The sequence below is a fragment of the Chelonia mydas genome, chromosome 4 (assembly GCF_015237465.2).
Source record: "Chelonia mydas isolate rCheMyd1 chromosome 4, rCheMyd1.pri.v2, whole genome shotgun sequence".
NCBI lineage: Eukaryota > Metazoa > Chordata > Testudines > Cheloniidae > Chelonia > Chelonia mydas.
The window spans coordinates 112298620-112312099 of NC_057852.1; the positions used below are offsets into that span (position 1 = coordinate 112298620).

A 13480-nucleotide genomic window follows, 5' to 3' on the forward strand; every position below is an offset into this window, starting at 1 on the left:
CGGGATATAAATCAAGTGAACAGCAGACCCGGTCTCTTAACTTTTCTAGTAATTTGTCCGTTTTACTACCAAAAGGACCATCACCCTCAAAGGGGAGATGCTTATCTTTACATTTAGTATCCAGTCCATGCGTGCTTTCTCAAGGTAACAGCAGATGCCAAAGCTCTGAATGAAGAGGCAGGAACATCAAAAGAAGGCCTGAGAACATGTTTTGCCACATTTTGTTCCTCTGCCGATATTTCACTGGCCAGTCTTCTCTGATCATCTCGTCACTTCTGCACAAACAAAGCTATTTTCTCCCACAAGTGAAACCGATAATGGGCCATCATTGCCTGCTAATTAGCCACCCTAATCCCCAGAGAAGAAAGAAAAAACCCTCTCTCTATAATCTGGAGTCAAATGGGCTTGACCAGGCCTAAATCTATTACTGGCTGCTGCAACCATCAGAGAATTTGATATGGAGCGAGTACGTAAATACTAAAACCCCTCATGCAGTATTTGATAAAGTTTGTCTGCTTTTTAGAGATCGGGTTATCCCTGCTTCTTGTTAGCCTAACAGCTTTAGCAGGTTACAAGAGACCATCCAATTTGGTAAAGACATTCTATTCCTGGAAGGAGCACCAAAAAATGTCAAATACTGGATGTGATGCCTCTTCCACAACAACTGAAAGGAAGTTCAAAGTCAATACAATATGATCCAATAATTCATGGAATTGTAAAACATCCTCACAAGGAGACAACACAGAATCAATGCCATATGCTTATCAGGCAACAAATTCTGTATTCACCTGATCCTGCTCAAAAAGGGAACTAACTACTCAGCCTCTTCCTCAGAAAAAGTTTTAAGGGCCACCAATCTGAGCTGCAGATGCATCTGGTCAAATTGGATCCAAAGATTCCTCAGCAGCTGGATCCTTTTCAAAAAGGACATCACTACTTCATCAATAAGGTGGATGAGTCAAGAACTCTCATGGCGTAGCCCAATAAGGTCACTGAGCCCAGGAAGGCCAGTCTCTCCAATTGATGGGATCTGGGAATATACCTATAGGATTAGAAGACACATTGTCCAAAAGATTGAGGAAAGCTAGAAGTAGGTGGCATACATCTGGATGGTTCAGATCTTTTTAACTCTTTCTCCATCCTCTTCTAACTGTGGCACCAACTTCAGTTCCACTATGAATTTTACCAGAGAGAGCAATGGCACTGGAGGATGCAGAGACATAAAAAGTGAGGAAGTTTTGTCTGGAGATCCTGTAGGAGTCTTAGGAGGAGGCAAAGAGGGATCTGGAGAAAGGCTCATAATATCTTCCTCTCTACCCCTCCTTTCAGGTGAAGGAAATTTAGATATCAGAACCAATGAAGTCTCTTTTTCCTCTCCCCCACCTCAGATCTGATGCACACTCAGATGCTGAATGGTAACACTCATCTGCCACCACAGCAATAGTTGTCTTTTGGATCTGGTATCAGCACCAGAGTAGGAGTGGGCAATGATGCCACTCTGACAGGCTTAGGCATCACTGGATCTGAAGAGACTCCATTCCATTACCCTGGAACGTGAAGCCAATTGCAAAACTGACTTTGGTCTCAGAGTAGGAATCGCAGAAGACACATCCATATTGATGGATCCAATAAATCTGACTCATGGGATCTGGCACAGCCAACAGTGGCTGTCTTCTCCCTCACCTTTTTCTGAACCAACATAGTTGGAATCGAGGCTTAATTATAGGTTCCTTCATTGCCAATTGACCTGACTGTGCCTCCAAACACCTTACCAGCTTTAACAGGAGGCTCTGATAAAACAGACAGAAGCCTGAACCAGCAAAGAGACAGATCACGGAATCCTTTAGGCACCTTAACCTTACTAGATGAGGCGGTCAGATCTGAAACAAGCCTCAGTCTTCAGATCAGACAATCTCCCAGAGGCTTGGCAGCTTCCTTAGACTGGAACACCTGCAGACTTTTTTCATAGAATTACAGAATATCAGGGTTGGAAGGGACCTCAGGAGGTCATCTAGTCCAACCCCCTGCTCAAAGCAGGACCAATCCCCAATTTTTGCCCCAGATCCCTAAATGGCCCCCTCAAGGATTGAACTCAGAACCCTGGGTTTAGTAGGCCAATGCTCAAACCACTGAGCAACCCCTTAGCTTGACCCCAAGTCAGCTGACACAGGCCAGCTGCAGGTTTTTATCTGCAATTTAGACATATCCTTAAGGTAATCAATGTGGTCATTTGGTGCTGGAAAGAGTCTATTAAATACTGAATTTTTCTTCTTCCATTTCACTGTCACATGGAAACAAACAACTATACTAACTATAACCACAAACCCTAATTAAACTAACATTTCAAGTTATCAACAATTATCTAAAACACTAGTATAAGAAGAAAAAAACCCCTCAGATCTGAAGGCCAGAGTGGTTCACTTCCATCTGGCACAAGTAATTGGAAGGAACTGATGTGGTAGAGTGTGCAGCATCCCCTTAAATAGTCTTGCCCTTGGCATGTTCAAAGATGCTGAGAGGAGGGACAAGAGTGAACCCATGTGTACTGTAACGAGCGCTGTTTGGAGAAAGTTCTACCGTTGTGCCGATCGCTGGAGCCTTTTACCCACAACTGGGAATATGCAGAGCCACACAAAGAAGAACCTAGAATACCTGACAGGAGTGTCCTTCTATTAAAAAGATCAAAATCCGTTAAAAAGCAATCTATGGAATCAGGCTTTTAAATGATTTTTAATAAGAGCAATAAAATTTACATATATTTGATGCTTTTAAAGAAGTATAGCTATTATGCTGACTGCTAACTTCCAAATAGCATTGGGGAACCAATTCTAATTCTACTGGAATCAATAGCAAAATTGCATTAATTTAATCGACAACAAGATCAGTCTCCAAATGTAGATTCTCTCTCTTTATGACAAGGTTACTTTGTTCGAGTAGGCCAAAAGTATAAAGGTCTATTCTCCCAAGATCATTGATTGGAGCAGAGAATCCACAAAATATACTATTGCATAACCTAATGTCTTATATGGTAAAAGAGCAAGCATAGTGGGAAGAGAGAAGCCTCAAAATTCTAAAGATGATAACAGGTTCAAAGTTGAATAAAAAAAATATGAATCTCCTACATTGGATTATATTGAAATATTTGACAGTAGCTCAAAGTAGAAGGAGAGATTTCCCTTACACCTGCTCAGTTTCATTTAAATCAATGGACATCTGCACAGAGCAGCTTCCAGAATTGGCATATCTAGTGTGCAAGTTTCTGGTCTGTCCACTGCTATTTTTAAGCCACTGGAACAAATCACTGTTTAAAAAGTGAAGACCTGAAATGAACAGGGGGCCCTAGAATCCTCAGGCTGTCACTTAGTTACAACAGTAACAACTACAACCACAAAGCTAAGTTATTGCTGGAGTTTAAGTTTCTTAACATCAAGGACATCTATATGTAATCTAGGTCTGTACTGCCATGTGGTAAATTTTATTTCAACAGTAAGCAGCTGTTTGTCATCCACTAGGGTTTGTAATCATCTCTAAAAGGGGCAGACCATTACCCAAACAGCCCGATTCTCCAGACTAGCCCCATGTATAATACTCAACTTTTTCTGGTTTAACAGTACCAAAGCAGAATACTCCACTCTCTTAAAATACTATACTAGAGAATTCTGATTTTGCAGCATTTTATACACATTTTGCACAGGTACCAACAACTACACAAGGTGCAAGAAACTGGAAAAAAATTAAATCATGCCCAAGGCCTCTAATCTTGATACAAAGTCTTCTTACTATGATTGTGTTTTCACCAGCAAAGCTTTGACTCATAATTCTCCAATGGCATCAACACACGCTGTGTCTACACTAAGCAGCAGCATGTAAAATATATACAAGGCACGCCCCCTTAGCACAGGTATAAAAAGCACTGCCTCACTGTCTTTACCTGTTAAGCAACATAGACATGCCAGAACATTAGGGTATATACCCTACACAGATGTCTACATCTCCAAGCAGTTCCCCCGGCCCTACAGTGCTATTTTTAGCAGTGTAGAGTCCTGCTGCCTCTCCACTGTTGGAAATTTTCCCCGTCACGGAGAAAGGCTCTGGCAGCAGGGAGGCAGTGGGGAAAGGCTCCAGAAATGGGGAGCTGCTGGAGCCTCTCTGTGCCACAGCAAAAAGGCTCCAGCAGCAGCAAAAGGTTCTGGCAGGGGGGAAGCAGCAGGGAAAGACTATGGAAGCTCATTGCCACCAGACCCTTTCCCTGCTCCAGTGAAAGACTCCAGCAGCAGGGAAAGTTTGCCTGCTGCCTCTCCCATGCCAGAGCTTTTAACTACCTGCTTTTCACTGCTGTGTGTAGCTACACATACCCTACACATGGCTGTCAGCGTAGACAAGGCCATAGTAGCAAAAATAGCTATACCAAGTCTACACTGCAACTTCCATTGTTGTCAGTTCTGGTGCAGCTGCACTAATGGAGAATTACAGGTCTACTTTTTTTTTAGTGTCCACAAGACCTGTGTGTAAAATCTCTAATTTATTATTGCACTTACATGATCCTCTAGCTCTGCCTCTTTCTGTAGGCATAAAAAGCAATGTAACCAACGTTCATAACATTACAGAAGCATGCCTCCATTGAGAAGCAGATGTTCATGAAGTTTTGACATATGAACATGAACTCTCTAACTTCAGCATGGCTCAGGGAGAGTTAGACCTGTACTCAAAGAAGGAATAGTTGCTTACCTTATAGTAATAGTTGTTCTTTGATATGTTCTGTACATGTGGATTTAATTTACGGAGTGCTGTCACCCTCCACCCGCCACGCAAGTTAAGAAGTTTTATCAGAGGTGTCTACTAGGGGTTATGTATGCATCCATCATATCCTTGCACTCTGAGGGCATAAAGGGCAGAACGAGCTTGCCCACTGTTCAGTAGTTCCTTTGCTGCCCAGAGTCCCATGAATAGTCCCCGAGCTACACGGATGGAGGACTGGTCACGGGATCCAAATGCAGAACACCTCAAAGAACAAATAGCTACTATAAGATACGTAACCATTCCTTTTTCTTTGAGTTCCTGTGCATGTGAATCCCACTTATGGTGTTTAACTAGCAGTTCAGTGTTCCAGGTGGTGGGAGCTAAGTGGTTATTTGAAAAAGACTAAAGATCTTCTCTTCCAGCCCAAGTATTAGCTCTAGATATTGACACCAGAGTATAATTGTGGCTAAATGTAGGCATTGAAGACCGTGTGGCTGGTCTACAAATTTCAACTATTGGAACACTACTGAAGCACACTGCTGATGTAGCTTGGGATCTAGTAGAATGAGCAGACACTGGAACTGGATGTTGTAGCTTATTAACAAGGTATGAAATCTTTATACGGTCCATAATCCATTTAGATAATTTTTGAGCGGGGACTGGTCTAACCTTTGATAAATTGCCATACATGATAAAAAGTCTAGGAGATCTCCAGAACAGTCTCATGCTCATACAAGAGACCCACCCCCCCGGGTTATCTAAGGTATCTAACCTTCCCTCATCAAGGGACGAATAAGGCTTTGGAAGAAATACAGTAAGTGTATATACTGACTTATTTGTGACTTTCACATTACTTTTGGGATAAATTTAGGGTGAGGCCTCATAGCTACTCTATCTGCATAAAAAAAACAGATGGGGATTTGACATGAGTGCTTGGATCTCACTTACTCTGCACCCAGAACTGACTGCCACCAAAAAATTCACCCTTAATGATGGAGGGAGCAAAATGAAAGGGAATCAGGTGGAGGTCCCATTAGTGAAGAAAGGGCTAAGCTCAAGTTTCACGAAAGTGGTATCTCTCTTACTGGTGGAAACATCTGCAAAAGTCCCTTCAGAATCTTTGTGATGGTTCAATGGGAAAACACTGAGGAACCCTGAACAGGAGGATGAAAGGTAATAATTGCAGTGCAGTGAATTTTAAATTGAGCTAAATTCCAGGCCTGATTACTGTTTTTAAAGCAGTAGAGAGTCTAGAATGGATGGAATATGATCAACAGGATTAACAGTAGAGGACCAAGCTGCCTCACCCACCCAGAAAGAAAAATGCTTCCACTTAGCTGTGTATGTTTTCCTGGTTGAAGATTTTCTACATTCCATGAGGATCTCCTGGACCTTGGCAGAACTCTCCCTATTTGTTGACGTTAGCCAGACAGTCTCCATGCTGTCAGATGAAGAGAGGTTTGGTTCAGATGGAGTATGTGCCCAGAATCTTGAGAGATTATGTCTATCAGGAGTGGGAGAGTTATGAACTCGTGACTGGAGAGATGTAGTAGTTCTGGATAGCAGAATTGGTGAGGCCATGATGGCCCCACCAGGATCATCTGAGCCCTGTCTTGTCTCACTTTCCTTAGTATCCTGGGCATTAACAGGAACAGGAGAAATGCATAGACTAGATAATCTGACCATGGAATATGAAACGTGTCTGCTGAAGCACCCTGACTGGCCCCCTCAACAACAAAACAGAGGGCACTCTCCAATCTCTGGTCCTGAAGAGATCTATTTGCAGAAACCCCTGTGTCCTGAATACCCTGCTAGTATTGCATCTTTTAAAGACCATTCGTGGGAAGATGAATTCTTTTTGCTTAGCTGATCTGTCAGGGGGTTCAATTCCCCTGGAAGATGTCAGAGCTATACGGTGAAGAATGCACCATTCCAACAGTGAAACAGCCTTTTGACACAGGAGGTCTGATTTTGCTGCCTCTTGCCTATTTAAGTAATACATTGCTATAGAGCTGTCCATCAGCATGTGTACTGCTTGGTGCTTTAAAAGAGGTAGAAATGATTTGCAAGCCAGCTGAATCACCCTAAATTCTAGGATGTTTACGTGAGCTGACAAATCTGCAGATGTCCATAGACCACAAACGTGGAATTGGTTTAGATGTGCACCCCAGCCCTTACTACATGTGTCAGCAATTAACGGTCTTCATGTGCATTATCAGAATGAAAGACAATCCTCAGCAAACATTGTTTCGATCCAACTACCAGGGAAGAGACAACAGGATCATCCAAGGGATTGTTACTTGTCGGTTCATACCACGGATGTTTGGATGATAAACTGATCTGATCCAGGACTGAAGAGGTCTCAGTCTGGAGAAAGGTGTCATGAGAGTACCTGAGGCCATTCAAGATGGCAGGCCTTAGTGAAATTCATTCTAGGTTACGTAAGATGAAGCAATATCAGAACAGGTAGCAATTCTGTTCAAGAACTCCTGGAGGAATTCACAGTCAAACTGGGTGGACATATCTAATGGAGTCCCACAAGGGTCAGTCTGTATCCAGTATTATTCAATATTTTCATTAATAACTTGGATAATGGAGTGGAGAGTATATTTATAAATTACAGATGACACCAAGCTGGGACGGGTTGAAAGCACTTTGAAGAACACGATTAGAATTTAAAATGACCTTTAAAAATTACAGAATTGGTCTGAAATCCACAAGATGAAATTCAATAATGACAGGTACAAAGTATTTCACTTAGGAAGGAAAAATTAAATGCACAACAACAAAATGGAGAATAGCTGGCTAGGTGGTAGTTCTGCTGAAGAGGAACTGGGGGTTATAGTAGATCACAAATTGCATACGGAGGCCACTAAGCTGTTCCGAATCTCTGCTGAGGAGCAGTTAGAAGGAATTGTGAGGTAGGTGGGGTTGCTCTGCCCTTTATGCCCTCATGGTGTGTGTGTGTGTGTGTGTGATGGCGGGGTGCATACACAACCCCTTCTGGACACTAGTGATAAAACTTCTGAATTCCTGGATGCTGGGGGGAAAACAAGCACACTAAGTGGGAGCTATATGCACAGGAACTTGAACTAATTCCAAATCCTCTCACACACACAAAAGAAGTGTTACTTCAGACGAACACAGGCTTAGTTGCATAATTCACACAAAATATACCATGTCAGAAATCCATAGTTTCTATCATTTTAGTTTTTGCTTTCTATAATACTACATGTTTTCTGGTGAACAGAATATTGACTTCCTTGGGAACAGAAAATAAGAGTATATTTTCATATGAGAATTTCAAATTTAAAGTAAGCTATATCTAATTAAAAGCTGTTGTAAGATTAACTCTTACCATTTAATGCTGAAAGATGGTGACAGTCCCTGGAAGATTGTCACAGTCTCTGGATACAGTTAACTCAGTAAAAGAATACAATATTCCATTTTTACATTAACATTTCAGATTTAAGCTAAGCTAGAAATAATTAAAAACTGTTAAAAGATTATTGCTTACCATTTAACATCAGAAGATTGTCAGTCCCTGGATGTGGATAACTCAAGCGACCTTAAAAAAAAAAGGTACCGTGATTTTAGCTATTACGCTTAAAAAAGAATAAAGAAAAATCATTGCCTACAGTTAAAATATATACTGTATTTCCATTTTGCCTAGGGGACATAAAGAGCTAATATTTAACTCCAAGCACATTAGCAACAATACCCTTGACCCAAGTTAAAGTTGACAAGAACAAACTTCTTAACCTTAATTCTCTGGTCATAAGATCTGCAGTGTGCTTTTGGGATCAGCTCCAATAGGATAAAGCCACTTTTTGTTTCATGCAACCCAGAAATAGTGCTGGCTGCTCTAGTATTCTCTTTCATACTCACTGTGAAAACTTGTTAATATGCACATTATTTAGCAGAGTTTAACTGTTGTAGTTTGGAATTTCTCCATTGAACCAATGTATCAAAAATCCTGTTATGAGTTCAGATTAAAACATTTTACTTGCTTTTAACTGATTTATAATTGCATCTTGTTGTACTTCATATAATTTCTGCATATACTGTTCTTCCACTAAGGTAGTTTGACAAAACCAAACCAAAACAAGAATGTTTCAATTATTGAATTTTTTAAAAGCCTTTAGAATGCAAACATTCTTTAAAGTTCCTTGGAGATTCCTATTAGCTAGTTTATGGATTAAAAATGTAAAACTATAAAATACAAAAATGTGTTAAAGTAAAAATTACAGGAAATCCTCATGTACTCACACCAGGATTTTAATATATTTATTGCAGCAAATAGGGTCTTGTCAGTTAAACTTGATGTTTAAAGTGCATAGAAAAACGTCTCCTCATTCCAATCTCCTTTTTATTAAAAAGGAGAAGTTTTCTGTTCACAGGAAGCTGCAAACATGACAGTACTGCAAACTGACCTACACAGAAACTTACAATAGCTGCTCTGTTTCACTGCAACATGCCTTAGAGCACAAGTAAAAAAAAAAAATCCCAACATATCCATACATTTTATTGATATTAAAACAGCCTTGCTTAACTATAATCTCAAATCATATAATATTTTTAATTAGAACATTCAATATTATTATACTGCAACCAGATGATTGCCGAGACATAATGAAGGATCCAATCCTGCAGCCTTGTGTATGTGGAACTCACACTGATTTCAGTGGGACTTGTGCATACAGAGAACTTGCAGGATAGGACTCAATTATTGAGTAACTATTATTAAAAGATTTTGTGCATACTTGTACCTTTTAAGCATGCATGCACACATACACAAACCAGTAGCCATCCTCACATTAAAGATGCCTAACACTTCCCATTATAAGAAAAATTCAGACTTTTTTCCTTTGGAAAACTAAAAGCCTCTATGGTTTGCTGCAGGACTTTGAAATTTAGCAGGGGGATACTCCTGATGCCCGACAGGATATCTTTTTGTGTCCCAGAAAAGCTTTTTGCTGAAAATCTGTTCAAATAGAATTTGGTTTTGGCCTTTTTCTTTAAGAAAAAGAAAACAAACGTGAAAATTACATACCAAAAAAACTACAAAAAAGAATGTTGATTGTAAAGTCAAGTACTCAAAAATGAGAAAATACCAGAATTAAGGCTTCCTTGTTTATGTGCATTATGATACAGTTTTTAATGACATTACTACAGACTACTTTTTCCACAGGTTCCCCTCCTCATTCAGTGTACAGAATGCATGGTGCTTAAGTGAATGAATCAGGATTCCATAGGATCCCTGACTCATTTACGTTAGAAGTTGAAGGTGTGTTGTAAATAAGGCAGATGACCGCAGAAAGAAAAAGGATGGTCTTGTGGTTAAGGCAGCTGATTAACAACCCCCGCCCCGAGCTCTGTTCTATCCCTAGGTTTGACAGACTTCCTACATAATCATGAGCAAGGCACTTAAATAACTAAAAAATTTTCCAGATGCACTTTATGTTCCTCATTTTCTGGGCTCCAAATCTGAGACAACTGAGGTCCACTTTTCAGTTGTGTTGGGCATTCACAACAATCAAAGTCAGTGGGAGCTGTGGCTGGTCAGCCCCTCTGGCAGTAAGTTCTGGAAAAGTGAGCACAGAATTGAAAGTCAGGCAGTCCAAATTCTAATTTTGGATCTGCTACTGATTCACTGTGTGAAATTGGGAAAGTCACTTGGCCTTTCTGTCTCAGTTCTCTAGTACTAGTCTGTAAGAGGGGGATAATACTCATTCATGCTCAGCCACAGGGTTGTTGTGAGGACTGATTAATTAATATCTGTACAGTACTTTGAACATATCAAGTGCTATAACAAAATCAGGTCCCCGGGTATGTCTATCTGGGTACTCAAAATTAGCGGAGAGTTTTGCAAATTTACTCTTAATGTTCCTGAACCTCAGTTATCCCTTTGTAAAACAGGAATAATACTTTCCTTGAGATAGAACTGAGAGATAGAATTTAAGATACTATGTTGCTAAGCCCCACAGACAAGCTAATGAAGAAAGGAGTAACTTCATCTTTTGTGTAGGGTTGGGATGGTGTTTGTTTGAAGGATAAAAAAAATATAGAACAGTTATCTCATTCACCAAGCCCCATTCATCTTGTGCATTGGCTGCACAGGCAACCTTAGTTGTGGCATTTCCTATCTTTGGAATGCTTGACTTTGCAACCCTAAGAACATTTTTAACATAGCATTTTTGCATACATATTATTATGATAGTTTGACTTTTGTAAGTTCTTGTGTGGGCAAACCTTGGCACTCACAGGGAATGCAACTGGTTTAATGGGATTATGTGTGGATGTACAGTTTTTCCCGCATGGAGTCAGTTGCAAGATCAGGGTTTTTTTAAAACCCTTCTCCAATTTCTTTTCAATTTTTTGGAAAGTGGATGTTAATAAAATACAATTATGTTCTTATTAAATGCAAGTTTGAGTGGTCAAGCACACTAAAAAGTCAAAGAAAGTTTAAAGAGACACTGTCAATCTGAAATCAGTCAATTAAAAAAGGCTAAGAGAAGATTCAAGTACTACATTTTCCCGAGTCTCTTTATTAACTTTTGTTGTACTTTCAACCATATATTCCTATTTTCAAAAGTTTATCTTTACCCGAATGATACATGAAAGATTCACATAAACCAGAGGTAGGGAAACTGTGAACCCAACTTCACACAAAGTGCTGTCAAATATATAAAGTGAAAAAATATTTTTTCAAGTCTCTTTCAGTGATAATATGAAAAAAAACAAACAAAAAAAAATATGCAGGTAAAAGTGCAATTTTAAAGTTGATATCGCCTTACGACTACTCAACAACATAATTTTGTGGTATGTTGTGCATTTTGTGTATTTTATGAAATATAAAATGTGCAACACAACACTGCTACTGTTACTACAGCAACATTAACTTTTAGTAGAGACATTAATATTTGAACTTGCAACCTTATTGTTGCACTAATGCTAAATTTTTTTGCATTTCATTTCCTAAATTCCATTTCCGTTATGGTGGAAAAAATAAATATATCTGTAAACAGTTACAAATCTGCAGTCCTCCCCGCCGCCCACCCCCACCTCCTCCATTCCAGTGAGCATGGTCCAGCTGGTGGCTTTCAAAAACAAGTTCTTCTGGTGTGTTGAGACTCCTAAGTAAGATGCTAGAAATGGAAACCACAAATAAGAAATGCAGATACAGAGAAGCTTCCAGTTATATCAAACTCTTTTTTCCATAGGTAAACCTATATTGTAATTTTCTTTTCCTCACTATCTCCTAGTGTCTATTACAATAATCTACTATTGTAATATTCCTAACGATTTCCCCAAGTTTGTTTTCCCCTTACAGAGGAGCATAGAGAAAAATGTGTAATGCCTGTTTACAACTACCTTACAAAATGGGTGTAAAATATTACCACTTATGTAAATGAGTGGCTACTTCTGATTTGGTAATATTTTGCACAGGTGTAAGTGGCTACAAGAAAGCAAGTAGTGGTGAATCAGGCCTAAGACTAATATTGCTTCCTTTCAACACAGGACACGTTAAACACACAAAGGGGGGGGGGGGGGGAAGACTCCAGCCTATCCACAGTGGAGACAATTCAGGCTCTTCAACAAAAATAAAAATAAACCCCAAAGCAACACCATAAGCCACTAGCTTCTCAGTTCTAATGCACTTCCACGAGAAGCATAGTTACTTCCCCAATTGCCTATCAACATGAGCTAGTCTAGCGTAAGTACACTGAATCGCCCGCTGTTGCAATACCTATAAACTAAGTCTTCTCCGTGTGTTTTTGGCATGAGCAAGAAGCAGTTGGGGGGGGGGGGGGAACCCAACAAAACCCCCCACAAAAGACCATTTCTAAAAGAGGCAGCATGGGGACCAATGTTCAGGTACTTCAGCTTAGCTTTTCTCTCAGGTTCTCTAGTGCTCCTCAAAACAATTTGAGTCACATGTTAATAGAAGAATCAGTAAGAAATAGCTTTATAATTTTGGTGTATGACCGCACTGTCTTCAGCTCAGATTCTACTGATCTTAAAGTCACGTCTAACTTAAATGCTATTTACTAATAATTTGTTCTGAAATGCCCTGGTGAGAAAGCAATATGGATAAAAGATCAATCCAGATGTTAAATGTTACAATCTTATTTTTCTATAGAATTAAGACCGTTATAAAAATTTACAAAGTTTAACATCCAATTTTCAAAGACTTAGATTTACATAAGAATTACATCTTTCTTTGATCAGAGACTTTACACAGATTAAATTTAGAGTAAATAAAGTCTAGAACTGCATATTTATAAACATATGCTAGTTCTTAGAACATATATAAATTTATCTTACAGTAGAAAGTAGATTAGATAAAATCCATAGTTCTGTAAATTAACGAGAGCAAAAACAGTGAAATCCTCATTTTCTAACAAATGGATTTTCAAATATAAAATATAAAGAGAAATGCTGTAAACTAGTACATACAAAGTTTGTTCTGCATTCCACTAATCGAAAACAAGATGCTTAGTCATACTCCAGACACTGTAAGCAGCTAAATTTGAAACACGTGCTTAAAATTCCAAGGACTTTCATTTTACCACTGCAGTACTACATAAAAGATGCATTGTTTTGTTTAAATTTACAATTAAAAAAACTTGCTATAAAAACAAACATTCTTGTTATAACAAACCATACTATTTACCAAGAGATTTTATTAAGTAGGCACATTCTACAAATAAACACGCCGGGTTTGTCAGTTAACTTG

The 13480-nt window shown here is 39.2% G+C and overlaps 1 protein-coding gene across 9 annotated transcripts in view; it reads right to left on the minus strand.

The window, feature by feature from the left end:
* The window catches only part of CPEB2 (cytoplasmic polyadenylation element binding protein 2), an 87874-nt gene that overhangs the window by 49015 nt on the left and 25379 nt on the right, over positions 1 to 13480 (minus strand). For all 9 annotated transcript variants that reach the window (XM_037898044.2, XM_037898043.2, XM_043544642.1 and 6 more), the window contains exon 4: positions 8258 to 8308. In XM_037898044.2, coding sequence (XP_037753972.1) covers positions 8258 to 8308 — 51 coding nt within the window. The remainder of the gene's footprint in view (positions 1 to 8257; positions 8309 to 13480) is intronic.